This window comes from Xenopus laevis, chromosome 4L, assembly GCF_017654675.1.
Source record: "Xenopus laevis strain J_2021 chromosome 4L, Xenopus_laevis_v10.1, whole genome shotgun sequence".
Lineage (NCBI taxonomy): Eukaryota > Metazoa > Chordata > Amphibia > Anura > Pipidae > Xenopus > Xenopus laevis.
Window position 1 is genome coordinate 131,764,793 of NC_054377.1, and position 23,870 is coordinate 131,788,662.

General features: G+C 39.9%; 1 protein-coding gene across 2 annotated transcripts; it reads left to right on the top strand.

The window, feature by feature from the left end:
• Positions 1-1,424: 1,424 nt before the first annotated feature.
• On the top strand, positions 1,425-22,391 carry rbsn.L (rabenosyn, RAB effector L homeolog). Of its 2 annotated transcripts, none has more exons than XM_041590818.1 (12): positions 1,425-1,500; positions 9,293-9,464; positions 9,871-10,014; positions 12,398-12,498; positions 12,667-12,712; positions 12,795-12,956; positions 14,600-14,844; positions 16,876-16,946; positions 18,735-18,821; positions 20,330-20,432; positions 20,723-20,827; positions 21,184-22,391. In XM_041590818.1, the coding sequence occupies exons 2-12, from the start codon at positions 9,320-9,322 to the stop codon at positions 22,246-22,248; spliced, it is 2,274 nt and encodes a 757-aa protein (XP_041446752.1). In that variant the 5' UTR covers positions 1,425-1,500; positions 9,293-9,319; the 3' UTR covers positions 22,249-22,391. The 2 variants fall into 2 exon arrangements, with proteins under 2 accessions (XP_041446752.1, XP_018114546.1); XM_018259057.2 differs by lacking the exon at positions 1,425-1,500 and adding an exon at positions 5,680-5,944.
• Positions 22,392-23,870: the final 1,479 nt, after the last annotated feature.

Consider the following 23,870-nt stretch of genomic DNA (forward strand, 5'->3'; position numbering starts at 1 on the left):
CCCTTCCTAGAGACTATTATCCCACTGTTACTATAGGCACCATCTCTCCCTACTATACCTGCTATCCCACAGTCACACTCCCTTCCCAGAGACTATTATCCCACTGTTACTATAGGCACCATCTCTCCCTACTATACCTGCTATCCCACAGTCACACTCCTTTCCCAGAGACTATTATCCCACTGTTACTATAGGCACCATCTCTCCCTACTATACCTGATATCCCACAGTCACACTCCCTTCCCAGAGACTATTATCCCACTGTTACTATAGGCACCATCTCTCCCTACTATACCTGCTATCCCACAGTCACACTCCCTTCCCAGAGACTATTATCCCACTGCTACTATAGGCACCATCTCTCCCTACTATACCTGCTATCCCACAGTCCCTTCCCAGAGACTATTATCCCACTGTTACTATAGACACCATCTCTCCCTACTATACCTGCTATCCCACAGTCCCTTCCCAGAGACTATTATCCCACTGTTACTATAGACACCATCTCTCCCTACTATACCTGCTATCCCACAGTCACACTCCCTTCCCATAGACTATTATCCCACTGCTTCTAATGTATTAAAGAGCTCCAGTATTTTATATTGTCACATCCTTAGACAGGTAGTCATACTGAGGAGAGGAAATTATAGATTACAGAGTCTCATTAAGCAAGATTTAACAGTTGTGCGCAACTGTGTTGGAACATTATAATTAAATGCAAACGATGCCTTCTTCTGCATAAATTTACTACACAAAATGTTTTTTAATCTTCCCTCTTCAGTTGCTTTGTAGATTAAATATTTACACATATTTTAGGAAATGGTTTTGTTTTTATTTCTAGTACAGCTTTATGGAATGAAGGTTACACACACTGTGTATAGTTTTATATCTTTATATCTTTGCAAAATACAAGTAATACAGATCAGAGTGGATGATTTTCGAAACTCAACACTACATATCTGCCTGAACTTGTTCTCTCATAGCCCTGTACAGACTCATCAGTATTCAGTGCAGTTGAAAGCTTTGGAGATTTCAGTGGTGACCAAGGGTTAACTATTATTAAACCTCTTTATAACCGTTGGCAACAGGGCACTTACAGATTGATTGGTTTCCATAGAATTAATCAATCGTCTCCATCAGTTGAGATTTGACCAACCGAGACCATTCCTTATGAACTTTTCCCTCTTGGTCCTCATGGGGTCCTAATTAGATGCCCGATCAATTAATGGGACTGACTCGGCCAATTAGCAGCTTGAGAGGAAATCTTCAAACGATGCCAGTTAAACCTCTGACTGCTCTCAAGTGAACAGGTACCTCTAATCTGCAGGCTGATCAAAGCCAAAGGGGTGCTCTACCCTCGCCTTGCTCTGTACCCCCTCGTGTTTCAATTAATTTTGCAATTCCTAATCTAATGAGGTTGAAGATCCAGACAGTGTGCTCTTGAGGATTAGGAACATTTGTTAATAAAAGCAGAAAGTGAAGTTAAAGAAAGAATTTGGGGTGAGTGATAGGGCTCATTCTTCAAGTGTTTTTTTCAGGAGGAAATCATTCAGTTCCCATGAGGATGTTATTATTAGTTAGTCTTAAGGTGGCCATACACAGGGAGATCTGCTTGTGTTATGTATGACCTTGTAATAGCAGCCCAAAATGCTCATAGGTGAGAACCTTAAGGTGCAGTTTGTTCTTAACTGCACTTCACTGTCAGTCTATAGTTTATATAGTGAATAAAGTACCCCCTCTTGTAAATTATAAGGATATTAGAAGTTACCGAGGAGTTTCATGACCATATAAAAACACGAGGCCGAAGGCCGAGTGGTTTTTATACAGGTTATGGAACTCCGAGGTAACTTCTTATATCCTCATAATTTGCAACTGGGGGTACTTCATTTATTATAATACACAAATTTCAGTGAGTCATGTGACAGAAATGACATCAGAACTCACCGTTTATAACTGATGACATCAGAACTCAGCATTTATAAGGATATATTTTACAAGATATTCATGGCTTTTGTGTATTATAAACAGATATAATGATGGATTGGATCTTGTACTGGTGCAAAGCTGCTCTATAATTGATATTGAAAGGTTAACAAACATAAAGTGATACTAACTACTCTTCAGAATATTAATGTACATTAAGGGGCACATTTACTATTGGTCGAAGATCGAGGGTTAATTACCCTCGATATTCGAACCTTGGAGTTAAATCCTTCGACTTAGAATATCAAAGTCGAAAGGATTTACTGCAATTCGTTTGTTCGATCGAATGATTCGAATCCATCAATCGAGTGATTTTCCTTCGATCCCAAATTGCTAGGAAAGTCTTTGGGGACCTTCCCCATAGGCTAACATTGTACCTCTGTAGGTTTTAGGTGGCAAAGTAGGTGGTCGAAGTTTTTTTTTAAAGAGACGGTACTTCGACTATTGAATGGTCGAATAGTCGTTCGATTCGAAGTCATAGTCGAAAATCGAAGTAGCCAAAAAAAAAGCTTTGAAATTCGAAGTATTTTTTATTCTTATCCTTCACTCGAGCCTAGTAAATGTGCCCCTAAAAGTTACCAAAAGGTCATGCTGTTTTTCCCTGATAGGGCTGCTTTTGTAAGTAATTGTTACTTGTTCCTAAACCTGACTGTCCCTTCTTAACCAGTCAATTGAGAGTTTCTATTGCTAACCGACTACTGTGGAACAAATATGGCAGCCCCCTCATAGAGGATCATGGGAGAATGGATAGGTAATGCAAAAACATTGAGCAAGACCTTTTATGGCAAAATTATAAATAGCACGCAGACGATGTTATGATATATGTATAAATTGGTTTCATTTATGTTGTTAGTATCTCTTGAAGAATTTCAGAAAGCATTTGTTGAGAAGAAGTTTCATAACCATCTAGAGCTAGCCAATGTCTAGTACTTTGCTAAAGGTATCAATATTGCATTCCCTGGTTACTGTAAGGAATGGTTGTTTCAGCAGCCTATAGCTATTCAAATACAAAGGGGGTAAATGCTTCTTTTAGGACCTGTAAATACCAAATAACAGTGTTGTAAAACAGCAACCAAGAAGGCAAAAATATAAAATGAAGACCTGATTGCTTTATAAACATTAATCTCAAAAATGTTAGTATAAAAAGTACATCAACAGTAAAAAGATGAGGTTTCAGATCGTGGCCCCAGAAATTGAGATATTTTGGCTTTAAAAGGACTCTAAAAAGGCAAATATGATTAATCATATTTTTTCCTCCATGTATACCAGTAGTTTGTGAGTAACATGTTGCTTACCAACCCCTTCGTTGTTGTTCACAGTGGCCTTGAAGCAGGTGCTTATTTTTTAATTCCTGGCTTGGAGGTAAGTTTTTTTTGCATAAAAATTAAGTGTACTGCCAAATAGCCTGTAGGCTGCCAATCCATATAGTGGCTACCAATTACGGTCTTTGTCACCCCCCGGGAACTTTAATCATGCTTGTGATGCTCCCAGAATCATTTGAATATGACTGATGGGTAAAAAAAAGTTGGGGACCCCGATGTATACAATATAAGGGTCTGATCTAGAGGAGCAATTCAGTAAAGGTACCCATGGCTCAGCTCAAACAGTAACTGACACAGTACTTTTCAATGAGTTGTAGAACAAAACTGCCTTGTGAGTTACAGGTCCAGCCAGTAAGATAGTAAATAGAATTCTTATACGCTGTTTGAATAGTGATATTTCTAATGTGCGTGGCTGATATAATGCTGCTCTAGATAGTATTCTTATGGGAAAAAATGCTGCAGTACAGCAGGGAATAACATGGCAATTTGCATCTACAATGGCACTTTGTGTAATTTAAGCTTTGTAAACCAGGTGATAGCATCCAGGCATTATCTATGTCTAGTAGATATAGTGAATAGACACCTAGATGTCAACATCCACAGAAAAATGGTCCTACATAGGTGCTATGTGCTGCTATTCCAGTCCATAAAATGTTCCCCCATTTGAGTAATTTGTTTTAACCATTAATGTCTTTTGGAAGTTGCCAAGAGTAGTTTATAATAAAAAAGGTTGGCATCTTCAGTGGTGACATTTTATTCTTGCAGTGCTTCACACTTACACCGTTATTGAACCAGTGGGAGCTGCAGTGACAAGGAAGTGAGTAGGGACCACCCTGAGCTTCAGCCCAAGAGCCACAAAATGCTTTACCAGCCACGGGCCAGCAGTTACTAGATTTAGATGCAACACATATGGCAACTGAAGAGTCACACCTTTAGAAATGACTGCTTTAGGTCACCAGCTCACCCCCACAAAACTGAATAAAATCATAAACTATCTGCACATTCTTAATTGCCTATAATGCAAGGGGATGTAAGCCGCCCAAAAAAACGTTGTGAAAGAAAATGTAATTCTAAGCCATCTTCCAGTTGTTTTAAAGATATCTGTAAATGTAATTACTACTGAAAGCAGAGGCTCTCCGTGGTTCTGGCTCCTGAAACATGAAGGAGGCAGCTAATTCCCATTTAGAGCCATAGAACAGAAAGGGATGTAGGAAGGGAAAAACAGACACAGCCGCTTTTAATAGCAAAGACATTTAAAGGAGACACATAGGATTAATGAAAAAATCCCAATTTTGTAGGCAATTATAAAGTGGTGTTGCTTTTACATGGTGCTAAAAATTAATATTATCTTTAAAAATAGCCCCTTTATTGGAGCTCCTTATAGATGTTCACTGGTCCCTGTTTCAAATGACGGGTGGGCGTAACGGTCCCTGCCAGAAGCACAGGAGGACAGCCAATCACAGCCCTGCAGTCGCACAAGCACAGACAGGCTTCAGTTCCCTTTCAGGTGCTGCTAGCTGCTGATTGGTTCCTGTCCTACAGTGTAGTGAGCCGAGTGCCGCCAGCTCCCCTGGGAATTCAAGGAGTAGGAAGTGGAGGGATTATTAGGGTTTTTGCAGAAATATTCAATAATTCAGCCTGAAACACGACTTTTTTAAGCATAATTCTTCTATATCTAAATGAGTATAACACACTGGTACATTCTTATTTTTTACACAAAATGTATCCTTTATAGAAGAAATAAAGCCTAACTAAAGAAGTAGCTAGAAATGTTGTACATTATGTTTTGGGCTTCTAGACCATCCCAAGGCAACAGTAGTAATGTGCAGGCCAGCTCGATACCCACGAATCGGTCGGGCCAACCTCGCGTCCTCATTTGCGTGTGGCGGACATTGCGCTGCCGGCTTCCGGAAATTGAAAAAAGTCTATATGGCAGAGGTTAAATAGTGGATAACAGATAACACCATTATGTTCTACAGAGCTTATCTGCAGTGTAACCTGAGCCTTTTCTCATTTAAATGGCTGTCCCCATTGCTACACAGCAGCTTATTTATATAAACAATAGTAGTGTTTCTAAAGCAAACACAGCAGTTTTACCAGTGCAGGGCAACACTGTATTATATTTTTATTATTTTAAAACAATTTCATTTTTAATGTTACTGATCCTTTAAGCCCCTGCCACTGTGACAAGTGTGAAGTCCTGGATCATTGCTGCTATTGACAAGCTGAAACTTTAGGCTGATGCAATAAGTTCAATATATATAAAATACAGGGGCCCCTCGGATACCAGAGTAAAAGCCCCGCCCTTGTACAACGCTGATTTCCTTCCTGGCTGTGACCTTACATTCCTTGCTCCCTTCCCTCAGTCTCCCCTCTCCTTCCAACCCACATTTCCCGTTTATCTCCCCGCTCCCTCCAGTGCCAGTCACAGGCAGCCCCAACATCCTTTCCAGCCCCGCCCTTCTCTGGCTAAACCAATCGATGACTCGGTTATCTACCCCCCATTCCCAAGGCTGAGTGGCAGCCTGGCCCGGGATACCAGAGCAATCGATTCGGGAGTGACAGCCATGGCGCCCGGAGAAGTGACAGGGAGGCACTGTAGGAAGCGGAGGCAGTGAGAGGAGGAATTCTGTGGAGCGGTAGGTCTCGGGGCGGTATGTGACCTGCTGCTGGGCGCCACAACCTCGGCCTGTGATGGATACGTGTTGCACAAGCTGAGGGTTTCATAGTGTAGCTGTATCCAGGGGTGGGATGGACCTTCCAGCTGTTATAGACTACAAGTCCCAGCATCCCTTTCTCATGCTCTATAAATGAGTGCAATATATTCCTGACAAACGCGGAATTTGTATGTATTATATTCTATTCACGTATCTGTATGTAATATGGAAGTGCTAGGGGTTTCAGTACATGATAGGAATCAAGCCCCTGCCCTGAAGAGCTTACAATCTGTGGTCTGGGATCCTAAAGCTGCATATTGGCCTTAGGTACAGGGAAGAGCTGGCAGGAGGGCTTTAATAAAGCTTTGTACAATCATTCCAATAGGCCCCCATAGATATAGGTTACATTTGGGGCCCCCCATGCTGTAATGAACGTTATTGTACATTTTGATTGATTGGGTCCATTAGATTGTTGACAAGTGATGACAGCCATTAAACTTTTACTGCAGACCATTACCCGGGTGCTGCTACATGTTCTCCATCAGTGCTGGTACCAGGGGAAGGCAGCCAACGGCACAACCATTTTGGGAAAGAGGGGGTTGCAATTTGTGAAAGGAGAACTAAATCCTAAAAATGAATGTGGCTAAAAATGGCATCTTTTATAGACTGAACTAACTGCACCAGCCTAAAGTTTCAGCTTGTCAATAGCAGCAATGATCCAGGACTTCACACTTGTCACAGGGGGTCACCATCTTGGAAAGTGTCTGTGACACTCACATGCTCAGTGGGCTCTGATTAGCTGTTGAGAAGCTAAGCTTAGGGGTCGTCGCTAATTATCCAGCAGAAAATGAGGTTGGTCTGTAATATAAGCTGATGCTACAGGCCCGATTATTAAATTCTGATGCTAATTGCACTGGTTTCTGTGCTGCCATGTAGTAATTATCTGTATTATTTACTAATCAGCCTTATATTGTGACATTTCTATTCTATGTGTACTGTATATTGTGAGTGGGTCCCTAAGCTCAGTAAGTGACAGCAGCACAGAGCATGTGCAGTGAATCAGCAGAAAAGAAGATGGGGAGCTACTGGGGCATCTTTGGAGACACAGATCTTTACTGCTAAAGGAATTTGATTGGCTTGGGCTGGTACAGAAGCCCAAAACATAATTTACAACATTTCTAGCTACTTCTATAATGTATTAAAGGAATTTTTCATCTGTGAGTTAACTTTTAGTATTATGTAACATAGTAAATTAGGTTGAAAAAAGACACGCGTCCATCAAGTTCAACCTTTTCTATTTTGCAATCGGCTTTCCTTTTTAATATTTGTGTTTAGTTATTTAGCTTTATTCGGCCACTCTTCAGTTTGAACTTTCAGCTATCTGGTTGCCAGGGTCCAAATTATCCTAGCAACCATGCACTGATTTGAATAAGAAACCGAAATATAAATAGGAGAGGCCCGAATAGAAAGATGAGTAATTAAAAGTAGCAATAACGATACATTTGTGGCCTTACAGAGCCTTTGTTTTTTTAAATGTGGTCAGTGACTCCCATTTAAAAGCTGGAAAGTGTCAGAAGAAAAAGGCAAATAATTAAATAACTATGAAAGGTAAACAATGAAGACCAATTGAAAAGTTGCATAGAATTGGCCATTCTAAAACATACTAAAGGTTAACTTAAAGGTGAACCACCCCTTTATTAACAGCTTCTCTCTCTCTTCTCTTTCTTCCTGTGTGAGTTAGTCTGTGTCTGCTACTAACTCTGCCAGACTGTGGGTAATTGTGGGGTAGTACCATGGCACAAACCATTCCCAGCCTTGCCACGGATTCTTCTTGGCTTGGCTCTGCCCTCCAGTCCAACAGACAGCCAGCCCTATGCAGTGGAATAGAAGAAGGCACCACTGTTCTCTGCTCCCCTATCACACAGAAGAGAAGTGGAGTAAATCATAAGGGAAGCAGTGGGGGGTTGGTCAAATAGTCTGGCTGGTCTTTAGGTCTGGACTGGCAATCAGTGGGGTTTTGCAAATGCTGTAAGATGCCATTGAAAGTCAGTGTCTAGTGGACTGGTGGGAGGCTGTTTTAATCTATATGTAATTGGAATACCAGGGCCCAGTCCAGATGTGCTGGTCTGTCAGTCATTTGTTTATAGGGTGATGCTAAACTACACTGATTTGCAGGTTAAATTTCCGTATGTGTGGTTTTTAAAAATTATGTTAAGTGTTGGGCATTGGGCTAGTTCTATAGCTCGAACGCCACTTTGTTCATCCCTCCCCTGGTTGGGTGGATTTTGGGGGCAATGGAAGACACAGGGGATTGCTGTAACAAACACTCCATAAATATCCTGTAAAATATCTATGCAATATTGTACCCCCTGTTGTAGAGTCCTGCAGCGGGTCAGGTACCAGCGGGTTACCCGCAAAAACCATCTGGTTGCAGGTAGAAGTTCCGGGTGCGGGTATGATAGATGCGGGTTGGCAGGTTTGCGAGTCGGGCCGCGGGTCTTCTCAATAGTGATTTTTACTCCTTTTTTCTGATCATGTCTACTTCCGATTATGTTACTTCCAGTTTACAATGACAGCACTTCCTGAATCTCGATGGTCAGCGGGTCCGGGTTGCGGATAAGGTACTTGCAGGTCGGGTCGGGTAGCGGGTACAAGCGGGTAAGAATGCGGGTCTGGGTTGCGGATTGCAGATTGTGGGTACGGGTTCCAAAAAATGGGCCTGCGCAGGATTCTAACCTGTTGTATAATATAAGATTCTTGTATGTTCTCTGGTATCTTAGAGGTTATCAATGAGTTCCATAAGCTGCATAAAAAGCAAGAAGTCTGTGGCCTCTGCCTTTAACTCCAAGGTAGTTTCTCACCAATATTGTTTTCTGCTTGCCCTTTAGGCTTCTAACTGTAGGAAAATGCCCTTGTCTGCCCAGATACTATTAACCCAGCAGCTATTAAGAATTAACAATGGCGTTTGGTTACAGTTGTTAAACAGTAACTGGAATCTGTTTGCAGTCCGCAGCTGTGCCAGTGTCCCAACATGTACACTTAGACTTGCCCTTGAATTTCACTGCTGGTCTGTGGTGATCCCCAGGGATCTTGCAGTCTGAGGGGCTTGCCAAGTTCTTAGCCCTGTGATAATATTATGTTAATTATAATCAATTGTCTGGTGAGAGCGTCCTTGTGCCATTAGCTAATTGCATGCCACGAAAAGATGAATTTAAGGGTTAAATATGTTCTGTGGTTTGTTTTACTGTTAGGGATATGTGAAGCGTTGAGAGATGTCTTTCCGATCCATATATCATATTCACGGATTATATCTTTACTTGACTTATTTAGGGCAGCGACTGGATACCCTACACCAGCATGGCATCGTTCGATGAGCAGGGGGAAGTGAGAGAAGGGTTCCTTTGCCCTTTGTGCCTGAAAGATCTTCAGTCTTTTTATCAGCTCCAGTCACATTATGAAGAAGAGCACAGTGAGGACAGAGATGTAAAAGGACAGCTGAAAAGTGAGTTGATCTGCAAAGGAGAGGGTGTTGCTGGTAGCTTAGCAGGCAGCAGAGAAAAACAGTATAAAATGAGTAATTTTGTCTGGGTGCTGCATGTTACAGTGCACGTAAGGCAAGAGGCTGCACCCTTTGCAAATATACAGCAGCCAGATGCAATAAAAGTTCTGCCGTTATGCCTCTTGTTAGATCACAACACTTTTATTGTTGAGGGCTGCTGTATATAGATGAATGTAGAGCAGCCTTATAAATAATAGACTGTAAGGATGTGCAGAATTTGACGCATCCTGCAGTACAGTGTATATAGTATAATTTGGAAAATATACCGTAGTTTTTAAGAAAGTGGTGTGTCAGAACCAATTTGTCAGGTTTAGTCCTGTAGTTTATTGAGCTCTCCTTTCCCTGCCAGGCCTTGTACAAATTGCCAAGAAAGCGAAAAACAAGTTGCTGAAGAGAGATGGTGGCGAGCGAGCGGAAGGTGGCAGCCAAGAACGATATGAGGCTTACAGCTATGGAGGAGTGGATCCTTGCATGTGGGACCCTCAGGAGATTGGTGAGAAAGGGCAACAATATCTACAGTTTCCCCACTATATTTATCCAAATATACTGGTTAATCTTAAGGTGGCCATAGACGTAACAATTACGATCTTTCTTGGAAAAGATCTTTCCAAGAAAGATCGTTCGTTTCAGTACACACGTGTAAAGCTGAATCGTCAGATATACAGGTAGATATACGGGAAGAAACAATAGAATTCTACCTGTATCTGACGATTCAGCACTAACAATGGCCGATGTTTGGGTCCCTTCAAAGGCACCAGATCAAAATTTTCCGTCCAGCCCGATCAACGAGCCGACCAATATCCAAGTCTTCTGCCGATATCGGTCGGCTCTTTTTCCACCATACACGCAACGAATATCGGACGAAAATTAGTTTTGTACGATATTATCTGTGCGTCTATGGCCACCTTTACTGCCATACCGACTGCATCAGAAGAGAGGAGTCTGGCATTTCTTCTCAGATGACAGTTGCAAAGCTCCATCTATTTACTGTATGCTTAGTAGGAGATGCTATCAATGTTTATGGACAGGGCAGGCCATAGTGTAACAACTTGTGCTACTTGCTCTGCAACAAAACACTCTAAGCCTTTAGGCTATGGGCACACAGGCTGTTGTTAGTGGTTGTTGTTAATCTGCTCAGTGCCCCTGATCCATTGATTTGATTCCAGTCAGCCTGTGTACCGTCACACACAGGCTGATTGGATTCAAATCAATGGATCAGGGGCACTGAGCAGATCTGCTTCTCTCAGCCTGCAAAATTACTGTGTGTTGCCTTAAAGGGGTTGTTCACCTTTGAGTTAACTTTTAGTATGATGTATGGAGTGATATTCTGAGACAATTTGCAATTGGTCTTAATTTTTTTTACTTATCTAGCTTTTTATTCAGCAGCTCTCCAGTTTCACATTTCTGTGATCTGTTTGCAGGAGTCCAAATTCCCCTAGCAACCATGCATTGATTTAAATAAGAGACTGAAATATGAATAGGAGAGGCCTAAATAGACAGATAAGTAATAAAAAGTAGCAATAACAATACATTTGTAGCCTTACAGAGCATTTGCTGTTTAGATGGGGTCAGTGACCCCCCATTTAAAAGCTGGAAAAAGTCGGAAAAAGTTTTAAAATGATAAAAAGGCCAATTGAGAGGTAGCTTAGACTTAAGCTGGCCATAGACGTTGAGATTTTTAAAAGATCAGATCCTGATCGTGAGACCACGATCTTCTCAGAACGATCGTACGAATTTACCATCAACTAAAAAGACCAATTTACCAGGAAAACAAAGGGGAGCTGCCTGCTTGGCCCTGCAAACATAGATAGATTGCACTGGGACCGACAAAGATTTTTTGACCTGGCCGATCAATTTCCCGACATGTCGGCCGAAAAATCGTAAGATGTACGATCGTTCGAATCCCACTAACCGCACGATAATTTCAAGGGTTGGTCGGGCTTCCCTAAAATCGGTCGTTCGGCAAGAAGAATCGTCGCGTTTATGGGGAGCTTTAGCCATTCAACATACTAAAAGTTAACTCTCTCACCGCAATCACGGCAGACGCCTCTGCTATATTCCTGTAGATCAAGAGGTGACATTTTGTCATTGTGCAATAAGTAGTAGAAGTGGTAGTTGAAGTTGTCTGAATGAGAAGGAAATGTATTGGTTCAGGGGTATATTATTGGGGGGGGGGCATTGACATCTCCATCTTGGAGAAAGGAAGGAATGTGTGGGCATAACTGATTATCACAATGGACATGAACGTTTAAACAAGTACTTTGCAGAAAATAGGAATCCCATACATTTGTGTCTGTAAATTACCTACCTACTTAGAGTATAAGCTCTCTGAGCCAGGGATCTTCTTTTGTCTATTAAAGGAACAGTAACAACAAAAAATTAAAGTGATTTAGTCATGACAATAAAATGTCTTGTTGCCCTGCATTGGTAAAACTGCTGTGTTTGCTTCAGAAACACTACTATAGTTTATATAAACGAGCTGCAGTGTAGCCATGAGGGCAGCCATTCAAAGCTGAAAAAGACAAGATAAGCTCTATAGTATACAATGGGATTCTTCAGAGCTTATCTGTTATCTGTTGTATACCCTGTGCTTGAATGTCTGCCCCCATGGCTACACAGCAGCTTGTTTATATAAACTGTAGTTGTGTTTGTTTTACCAGTGCAGGGCAACAGTACATTATATTGTTATTCCTATAAAACACTTCGATTTGTTTGGTGTTACTGTTACTTTAACACTTAGAACTTACATTTGAATGTAATTGTATTTTTTATTTATATTCTGTATATGCATTTCCCCCATCTGTTATATTAATGGACAGTGCTGCATGTATATGCATTACATACATTTCTCTACGTTCTCCTTCTATACTCGGTAGGTGCAATGAAGAGTCACCTGTCAAACTTCAAAAGGCATCGGGCTGCCCGGATTGATCATTATGTAGTGGAAGTGAATAAACTGCTTATCCGATTGGAAAAGGTCAATTCAGTTTTGTGGTTTTAAAAATGTTAACCTCGTTGTCTCTTAATGTCATAAATAATTGCAAGTGGAATAAAGACATTTTCGTTATGTTTGAGCAGTGATTGCTGTCACCAATTAGAGACAGATTTGGCAACTAACATCCTATATCTGTCTCTCTGTTGCTAGCTGACATCATTTGACAGAGTTAATACGGAATCTGCTAAAATAAGAGGTAAGATGATTATGCTAATGTATGTGGTATGATCCATTGGGACTAGGACTGGTACTGAATCACTGTTTGCTTCAACCCCCAGCCATAGAGAAATCAGTGGTTTCATGGGTGAGTGACCAGGACGTGCCATTTTGCCCAGACTGTGGGAACAAGTTCACCATCCGGAACAGGCGGCATCATTGTCGGCTCTGTGGATCCATCATGTGCAGGAGATGTACAGAACTGATCACCCTCCCATTTGCAAGTGAGAAATCATATCACACATCCAGTTCCAAATTACTCGCTTCCTTTTCTTTTGTAGCTGCCAGGCACTTGCTGCCACTTCTGTTGGGTGCAGTTATCTTGTTGATTTCAGATTCACTTTCCTTAAAGGGGAACTATCACAAAAATGACAATTTAATATAAGCTTCAGCATACTGAAATAAGAAACTGTCTAAATACAATCAATTAAAAATTCTGTACTGTTTCTGAAATAATCAAGTTTATCTTCACTATTCCTCTCTTCGCATTTATTTTTCTTCATTCGCTCTTCATGCAGGAGTTGGTTGTCGGTTAGACAGTCATTGACTGTTAGATCCAATATATCTTATAGGGGGGCTCCTTTTGCCTAGGAGATGTATTAAAACCCACTCTAATAAAATCACCAGACATCATGTCTCTCTATATGCAGAATTTGTGCAAAAGTCAGTTATTTTGTTCGATTTTGTTTGTACTGGAATCACTTATTTGAGTGAGCTCTAATTTATCTGCTAGGAAAGGAGCCTCCCCTATAAGATAAATTGGATCCAACCGACTAATTATCTGACACTCAACTGCTGCATGAAGACAGAATGAAGAGAAGCAGATGCTGAGAGAGGAATAGTGAAGATAAACTTGATTATTTTAGAAACAATGCAGAATTTTTAATTGATTGTATTTAGAAAGTTTCTTCAGTATGAGGGAGCTTCGATTAAATTTTTATTTTCGATAGATCCCCTTTAAAAATGTCCTAAACTCTAGATGGTATATTACTCCACACCGTAAAAGCTTGATGCACACTAATGTGTCTCCATTATGTTTTAGAGGTTGTGGTATAATTAGCGATTATAAGCATGCCTGGTGGTCCTGTCCGATAGTAGCGAACTTCTGGCAAACAATAGTGAAAATGGCTTCCTTAATACTAAAGGTCTCCTTGAAATGCTGTCCACAATATACTTTGTTAAACTATCCTTACCCCAGATTATCCAAAGAAGCAAATTATCTATTATTACAATTGTGGGCTGCTGCTAGATGGGTAATAGCATTAAATTGGATCTCCCCAACGCTTTCTATAACACAGTATGTTACTTGACTGAATTACATGGAGGAAATGTTATTTTTGACCTCACTTATTGAAGATAAGAGAGAGAGATTCATATGGAACGTTGGCAACCATGGTCTGAATTTAAACGGTCTCCCTCGTTCCCTTTACTACTCACTTAATTTGAAATTATCCAGGAATATCCCGTGTAGAATAACTCGCCTTTCACCTTTATTGATACTTGAATAATGAGGACGCATTTATATTTTTTTTTTCTTATTTGTTAATGTTTATTGTTTCTTTACATTGGTACAATTTATCTCTCTCTCTCTCTCTGTCTTTTACTACATTGTTTCCCAGATGGCTCTCTGTACACAATACCATGCACATGTTACTTATGCATCAATGTACTCCGTAAAAGAACAATATGATGTATTTCCTGTACAATTGTATCTGATGTCTTGCTATGTAACTATTTTTGAAAAATAAAAAAAGAGAGAAGTTAAAAAAATGTCCTAAACTGTGGCTGTCTCCTTCTCCCTACCCATCCTAAAGTCATATCTATATCCCCAGAGCTGCGGATTTGTTAATATAACTCTTGTTAACAGGCAAACTGACCAGTGCCAGCAAACACTCCCTGTCTGCACACGGCAGCCCCAACTTGTCCCCCAGCAGCAGTGCTCAGACGTCCCGCCGAGGTAGCATCAGTAGCCTTAGCAGTGTGAGCTCCGTGCTGGAGGAGAAGGATGATGACAAGATACGTTGCTGTCACCACTGCAAGGACACATTGCTGAAACGGGAGCAGCAGCTGGATGAGAAAGAGCACACTCCTGAGATTGTAAAGTACTACCAGGTGAAGTATGGGAGCCAGTGAGTGAGATGGGATGGATTATTCCCATGTTAGTGCATACAAAGTATTGCTCTTGGATTATTATCTATTATAATATACTGCTGTTGTGTCTTCATGTAGCACTGCTGTCAGCATGACATCTTTTCTTCCTTAGAAAACATTTCTTCTATCTTGGTCTGCCTGAAGGCTACATTTTATATACCGTAAGTAAACCTTTAAAATAAGTGAATGTAAAATTGATGAGGGTGCTATTCTAATGACTTTTGCAATGTACATTCATTATTTATTTTTATTTAATTTCAAGATATTAAAGGGATACTGTCATGGGAAAAAACATTTTTTTTTAAAATGAATCAGTTAATAGCGCTGCTCCAGCAGACTTCTGCACTGAAATCCATTTCATGCCAAACAGATTTTTTTATATTCAATTTTGAAATCTGACATGGGGCTAGACATTTTGTCAATTTCCCAGCTGCCCCTGGTCATGTGACTTGTGCCTGCACTTTAGGAGAGAAATGCTTTCTGGCAGGCTGCTGTTTTTCCTTCTCAATGTAACTGAATGTGTCTCAGTGGGACATAGGTTTTTACTATTGAGTGTTGTTCTTAGATCTACCAGGCAGCTGTTATCTTGTGTTAGGGAGCTGCTATCTGGTTACCTTCCCATTGTTCTTTTGTTTGGCTGCTGGGGGAAAAAGGGAGGGAGTGATATCACTCTAACTTGCAGTACAGCAGTAAAGAGTGATTGAAGTTTATCAGAGTCACAAGACTTGGGGCAGCTGGGAAATGGACAATATGTCTAGCCCCATGTCAGATTTCAAAATTGAATATAAAAATATCTGTTTGCTCTTTTGAGAAATGGATTTCAGTGCAGAATTCTGCTGGAGCAGCACTATTAACTGATTCATTTTGAAAAAAAATTTTTTCCCATGACAGTATCCCTTTAAGGGATAAATGTACCATTAATATGAATTAATTTTGTTTCAACAGCGCCACCTGATGGTCAGTTTCCGACCATTCTGACCACCAAGTAGTCAAGGAAGTTGTTAGGAGAAAGAAAGAGGCCACGCTGATGTTCTTCTGCTTAAGAAAAAAATTAAAAACTTATTTCAAACCTTTCCTAAGCAGAAAAACCTCAGAGCAGCCTCTTTCTTTCTCCTGACAACTTCCTCGACTACTTGGTGGTCAGAATGGTCGGAAAATGACCAGCAGGTGGCGCTGTTGTAACAAAATGCATTCATATTAATAGTACATGTATCCCTTAATATCTTGTAATTAAAGAAAAATAAATAATGAATGTAAATTGCAAACATGCTTAGAATAGCACCCTCATCAATTTTAAATTCACTTTATTTTAAAGGTTTACTTTAAAGGGGACTTGTAGCGAAAATGAAAATTTAATATAAGCCTCCACTTACTGAAATAAGAAACTTTCTAAATACAATCCATTAAAAATTCTGTACGATTTCTAAAATAATCAAGTTTATCTTCACTATCCTTCTCTCAGCATCTGTTTCTCTTCATTCTGTCTTCATGCAGCAGTTGGGTGTCAGATATTCATTGACAGTTAGATCCAATATATCTCATAGGGGGGCTCCTTTTGCCTAGAAGATGTATTAGAGTTAAAATCACCAGACATCATGTCTCTCTACATGCAGGATTGGTGCAAAAGGCAGTTATTTTGTTTGTACTGGAATCAGTTATTTGAGTGAGCTCTAATACCTCTGCTAGCAATGGAAGCCCCCCTAAAAGATATATTGGATCTAACTGTTAATTAATATCTGACACCAACTTCTGCATGAAGACACAATGAAGAGAAACAGATGCTGAGAGAGGGATAGTGAAGATAAACTTGATTATTTTAGAAAGAATGCAGAATATTTAATTGATTGTATTTAGAACGTTTCTTATTTCAGTATGATGAAGCTTATATTACATTTTAATTTTCGCTATTCTTCCTCTTTAAATAGATGCTTGATCTGGTAGGTTGTGCATATTGCAGAGCAGAAGCCTTATTATTTGTATTTGACTTCGCAGAAGCTTCGAAGCTGTATGGAGAAGGTTGATGAGAAAGCACCAGAGTATATCAGAATGGCTCAGTCTATCAAGTGAGTGTAAGAAACAAAGCAAAACAACTCAAAAATCAATTGGATGATCTGTCGGTCTCCAATTGGCATATGGTAATGGCATCTGTAATTCTAACGTTTCAGTATAAAAAATGTAAATTTAAGTGGTTTTAAAGTTCTCTGTAAATGTAATAACTATTGAAAAGTATATCCGCCTGGCTGTTTTTATTCTTTGCACTTCTGGTTCGGACTCCTTCAATCATGTAGCAGAAGCCAGCTACGTTGTTTCAAGAATCAGAACCAGAGTACAGAAACATATGAAACTTCTTTCAAGAAGAAATACTTTTACAAATAACCATAACACCATTAAAATGTTTAATGAATTTATATTGGAAACTCACATTGAAAATATGTTTTATTCCAACAGGGAATAAACAGTTTTGGGTGGAGGGCCTCTTTTTATTACTTATGATAATCAGTTTGTTATAAAAACCCAGTTGGCCTCTCATAAGGAGTATTATTAGTTATTTTTCTGCTCCTCGTCGTGTGACACATTTGCCATATTTCTGTATGCCATATGTTCTTCACTAAATCTTTAAACCTAACATGTCTAACCTACAGCACCTCCGTCTATTGCTAAGTTACTTTTACCCACAACTTTTAAGGATCTATAGCTGTTGGTCAGATTTTGTGGATCGATGCTCATTATAATCTGTCTCTCAACGGATTGGTCTGTTTTCTCTTGTAATTGTCCTTGAACATATGTACTGTTCGGTTAGAATAGCGACAAGCACATCAGCATTTCAATGGGAAACAACATCCCTTCTATTAAAGGAATTGTTCAGTATAAAAATAAAAACTGGGTAAATAGATAGCCTGTGCAAAATAAAAAATATTTCTAATATAGTCGGACAAAGGTGTAATGTATAAAGGCTGGAGTGACTGGATGTGTAACATAATAGCCAGAACACTACTTCCTGCTTTGCAGCTCTCTTGGTTTCCACTGATTGGTTACCAGGCAGTAACCAATCAGTGACTTAAGGGGGGCACATGGGTCATAACTGTTTCCTTTTGAATCTGAGCTGCATGCTGACGATCAATTGCAAACTCACTGAACAGTTATGTCCCATGTGGCCCCCTTAAAGTCGCTGACCAACTCAGAGTTAGAGAGCTGAAAAGCAGGAAGTAGTGTTCTGGCTATTATGTTAGACATCCAGTCACTCCAGCCTTTAGCCTTTATACATTACATTTTTGGCTAACTAACTATATTAGAAACATTTTTCATTTTGCACAACCTATCTATTTACCCAGTTTTTATTTTTACATTGAACTGTTCCTTTAAAATATTTTATTATAAATTATACATAATAAAATGGCATGCCGTGCATAGCACAGTGTAGCATAGAAGATCGCACATGATACTTTTTGATCCTTGGCATCTTGCAATGTTTATTGTTCTCCCAGTGAAAAGTGACCCTAGAGCCTTGATAACAGCAGTCTAAGCTCTGAGTGTGCCGTAGAGCTCAGTTGTCGAGTTCTGCCATAGAGCAGGTAGAAGGTTATATAACAAAGAATTTAATTCCACAGTGCTTGTTTGCTGTAGGTGTAGATACAATCGACAACTCTATTATCCTGTGGGTGGGAGGTAATTTTGTTCTTTTACTCATTTTTTCGGTAGTGCACAAAAGAACAGACCATTCTGCATCTCAAACACCCACACTTGTCATTCCTACGGATTCCTTAGGTCTGATCTGCTGTTTTTGCGCTAGGCAGGGGGTAATTATCTCGCAGAAATAATATGCATCTTTGTTTGTGTTTTTATATCCTCAGCGCTGGGGAGACAACCTACAATTTGGACCATACCAATAACCTGCGGGTTGAGTTGCAAAAATACTACGAATTAATAGATGCATTAAGGTGAGAGACCTTATTTTGTGAGCAGCCTGTGCTATATACAGTATATGATGTATGCAAATGTAACATGCCAACAGCCTGGGATTAAATAACCATTAAATGCAAATATATTAAGAACATTGAGACTTTTTTAGTATGTTATAAAATGGCTAATTCTAAGCAACTTTTCAATTGGCCTTCATTTTTTCTTTTTTATAAATTTTTAATTATTTCTGACTCTTTTCAGCTTTTCAGTGGGGGTCACTGAACCATCTAAAAAACAAATGCTCTATAAAGCTTCACATGTTTTGTTGTTGCTACTTTTTATCACTCCACTTTCTATTCAGGTCCTTACCTATTCATATTTCAGTCAAATCAATGTATGGTTGCTAGGGTAAATGGACCCTAGAAACCAGATTGCTGGAGAGCTGCTGAATAAAAGGCTAAGTAACTCAAAAACCACAAATAATAATAAAAATGTAGACCAATTGCAAATTGTCTCAGAATATCATTCTGTACATCATACTAAAAGTTCATTTAAAGGTGAACAGCAAAAAAGGTGAAAGGATCAGTAACAAAAAAAATTTTGTTACTATAGAACGAAAAAAACCCCACAAAGACAGAAAAGCGACACATCGACGATTCATCATACGGCACTTGATTTCTCCTCCCTGGCTATCTCCTATAAGGAAAGCAGGGAGGAGAAATCGAGCGCCGCACGATGGATTGCCTTTTCTGAAGAGGAGCAAAAGCAAAGTTATTTCTTAATAAAGACTTAGCGATTTAAAAGTTTAATATGTCTTTGTGGTTTTTTCGTCTATACTAATGAATTTAAAAAAAAAAAAAAAAAATTGTCACTGGTCTTTTAAGCTACTAAAATGCCATATATAGTGCTTGCACTCTATCTGCTCCAATGTGAGGTGCAAGAATATGTATCATGAAAGGGTCAGCACTCTCTTTGTGAATATAGTAATATTTTAATGACATGTACACACATAGATATTTTATATTAAGTCTAATGGCTTAATGGCTAATGACTTGGTGTCATCTACCCTGGTGGAAAAAACGCCAATAATACCCAGTTCCACCTTTGTTTGTAGTAACTAAATAACTTGCACTTTATTTACATTTGACTCCGCTCTTAGGCAGCACCCTTAATTGGGCTCATTTACCATTGTCAGGGGGAAGGTACAAAGTGTTTTTTGCTCTAATGCTTCTACATCACTGCATACAGAGTGGGTGGGCATCCCTTGTAATTACCCCTTAGCTTACACATCATTGAGATGCACTATGTAGGGTGTGCTGGGATGCACTGCTCTTGGCACTTTTTTATGGATTATTATCTTGTTGCCCAGTGGCAAGTGCATAGGTGCACATAATTACAATAAAGCAATATTGATAGATTAAAGAGTTCTAAACAGTCCCTATGTACAAGACATGAGTTCATACTTGAAAGTATTCTACTAGTCTTTACAATATTAAAGAGGCTCTTGGCTAGATGTTGCCCATATAATCATTGCCTTACATCCCAGCAAGAAGATTCTTACCCTTGGAATGAATGAAGAGCCCAAGCCTCACCCTAAAACACAGCAGTTACAGAAGATGGTGAGATATTCTGCCACCTTGTTTGTTCAGGTAATGTTTTGTTTATTTTCTTCCTCAACATGTAGTCATTTATTGGTTTAGAATTTCAGTCTTATAGGGCCATGGCATATAATGGGTCAATGTCCGTCTACCAGCAATGGGAAGCTCCATTCCAGACCTGTGATGCTCACTCAGTAGCATGCACTGTCGATTTCTTCTTAGTAATTGTAACTATGACCCTCCAGAGTAATGAGACTCGCACTTTCTGTTTTACTGGTCTAGTCACATAGTGAAATCACTTGGAGGTGGTTTGACTTGTCTCTTTTGCTCTGTCTATTTAGGAAAAATTATTGGGACTGATGTCTTTGCCAACTAAAGAAAAATACGAGGATCTTAAAATGAAGCGCAGGCAGGAGAATGAGCAGAAGCTGCAAAGAGAGCGAAGGGTAAGTAAATCTCTATAACAGTGTGATTACTAGCTGTTGCTTCGGGCAGCCTATCTGCTAGTTTAGTTCTAGACAATTCTCATCACCCCCCCCCCACCCCACAAAAATGTAAACGTATTGGAAGACATAATTGCTTATTGGCTCCACTGTATAATTCTTTCTTGCTTTATGGACTTGGACAGATAAGATTTTGGGAATAATCGAATGTGCCAATACTAAGCCACATATCAAACCCTTTATATCTATAAAGGAAAGTACAGAGAGAAAGTCTACACTTGCCAAAAAAGCACAAGCTATTTTTGGGAGTGTCTGGGGAAAGGTGGTTTTCAGCAGCTTCTAAATATTTTCTTTTGCAGGTTGAAGCACATAGGGCAGGGGATGAAAAGAAAAGAGATGCACGCAATGGTGATCTGTCTCCGAGTGGTCAGATTCGTAAAGTTGAGGGCTGGCTCCCAACATCCGGACACACTCGAAACAGAGAGGTGTCAGACCCCCTTCTTCAGCAGATTGAAAACATTACATCGTACATCCGGCAAGCAAAAGAAGCTGGGCGAGTGGACGAGGTGCATATGCTAGAGGAGAACCTTAGACAACTGCAGGAGGAGTATGAAGAACAACAGGTGGAAACAGCCATCCAGATGTCTATGGTTTTGGCCGAGGAGGAGGCAATGCAGAGGGAGCAGCTGGAGGTGCTGAGGAAAAGTGAGGCAAAGCGTGAGCAACTTAGAGGCTTAGCTCAGCACAACAGAACTCATTCGTTGGATTTTAGAGAGCAGGGGCAGCCAATGGGTTGGCAGGAAAAACAAACAGCGGCTCTTGACCTACAGCTTCCCAAACGTGACCTCAAGGAATCCCTTTTCTCCCAGCGTGTTACTGAAAGCAAACTGGACATGGAGGCCCACCATGTCCTTCCAAATAACTCCATGACTACATCCCCTGTTTTGCCCAAACTTGAGAAGCATACCGTCACACCCCCCAACCCTTTTGAAGATGAGGATGATGAACCAGCACTTTCGCTTCCTGACCACACTCATCATAATGGCAGGAAGGAATATAATCCCTTTGACAGGGATGACGAGAACGATTTGGATGGTAAGGAAGAGGATAACAAACATTTAACAGCCCCTGCTTCAAACAAACCCTTTGAATGCTCCACGGACAGTAACATTGCACCAGGGATCTCCCAGAATCCTTTTGAAACTGATGAGGATCTTGTCCCACGGAACCCATTTGAGGACTGTGAGGAGACCCCAGAGGAAGAGGTCATAGAGGAAGACCTGCTGCTGCAACAGATTGATAACATCAAGGCCTACATCTTTGATGCCAAGCACAGTGGCCGGCTGGATGAAGTAGAGGTTCTAACTGAGAATCTGCGAGAACTGAAGAAGACACTTGCCAAACAGAAGGAGCAAATGAAATAACACACGGTGGTGAGAAAAAACAAATCTTCCATGAGACTGAACAACAGTTGCTCAGAGTCTTGCTCAGAGTTCAAGGTCGTTTAAAAACCTTTGCAGTCCTGGGCACTTGTAACAACAAAAGGTTTATAAAAGTCCAGGTTATGGCTTTTAGTGTCCTTTCACTATTATATTAATTGCCACTTGTAGGCTTCCATTTTTTTTTTGTCTTAAAGGAACAGTAACATCTAAAAATGAAAGTGTTTTAAAGGAATGACAATATAATGTACTGTTGCCCTGCACTTGTAAAACTGGTGTGTTGACTTTAGAAGCACAACTACAGTTTACATAAACAATCTGCTATGTAGCCATGGGGCAGCCAATCAAGCACAGGATACACAGTAGATAAGCTGTGTAGAATCCCATTGTATACTACAGAGCTTATCTGTTCTATGTAACCTGTGCCTTTTCTCCTTTTTCAGATTTGAATGGCTGCCCCCATGGCTTCTTTATATACTCTATAGTAGAATTTCTGAAGCAAATACACCAGTTGCATCAGTGCAGGGCAACAGTACATTTTGTTGCCATTCCACAAAAACACTTTCAATTTTAGATGTTACTGCTCCTTTAAGTAGGCAATAAATTATGGCACCTTGGTTTTTTAGTATATAAAATATGACATCATTGGTTATATCTGCTTTTACTTATGAATGGGAGCTGCCAATACACTCATTAGACATGCTTATGCCAGCAATATGGCAGCTTCCACTTATATGTAACGTGTACAGAGGGAAAAAATGATCTTTGCACATATTAAGAGAAGATAAAAGCAGTCACTTATAACATACAGTATTTTAAAGGGCATTTATACCATTAGGAGTAAGTGGTTATTATTTTCTCAGTCTTCTAATTCCTGTGGGTTATATCCAGTAAATCGCTCCACAGAGTGGTGTGTATGTCTGCAATGGATTGGGAGAGCCATGCTGCAGTGAAAAACTCTAAAATCTTGATGGCTTGCACTGTTTCAAATTGAAAAAAAGTTTCTGCAAGAAAATATAGGTATAGGATCCGGTATCCAGAATCCTGTTATCCAGAAAAGGACATCTCCCATTCTATTCCAGTAATCCAAATGATTTTCCTTTTCTTTGTAATAATAAAACATTACCCTGTAATTGATTCCAAGATAAAACGAATCCTTATTGGAGACAAAACCAGCCTATTGGGTTTATTGTTATTTATGATTTTCTAGTAGACTTAAGGTATGAAGAGCCAAATTACAAATATATTCGTTATCTTGAAAACCCCAGGTCCTGAGCATTCTGGATAACAGGTCCCATACCTGTACTTTTTATTCCTAGACATATGTTTTCCATTAATCAGGTCAGGTTTCAGAGCCACAGCCTGCCCCCTCTTCCTGTCCTTCATACAGTTGACATATACCCAGCCCATTTAACGTAATATATAATATGTGAAACAATATATATATTTTTTTATTTTTGTTGTGTGGAAGGGTATATTTGCCCTTTAAAGGAGAAGGAAAGGTTAAAACTAAGTAAGTATTATCAGAAAGGCCCACCTAAATATACCAGTAAACCCCCAAAGTAATGCTGCTCTGAGTCCTCTGTCAAAAGAAACAGCATTTCTTT

Excerpts from the sequence above, each read along its gene's own strand:
- rbsn.L (XM_041590818.1), top strand. The coding sequence starts at position 9,320 with ATGGCATCGTTCGATGAGCAGGGGGAAGTGAGAGAAGGGTTCCTTTGC. Across the intron at positions 9,465-9,870 it reads TGTAAAAGGACAGCTGAAAA|GCCTTGTACAAATTGCCAAG; the intron begins GTGAGTTGATCT and ends TTTCCCTGCCAG. Across the intron at positions 10,015-12,397 it reads GTGGGACCCTCAGGAGATTG|GTGCAATGAAGAGTCACCTG; the intron begins GTGAGAAAGGGC and ends TATACTCGGTAG.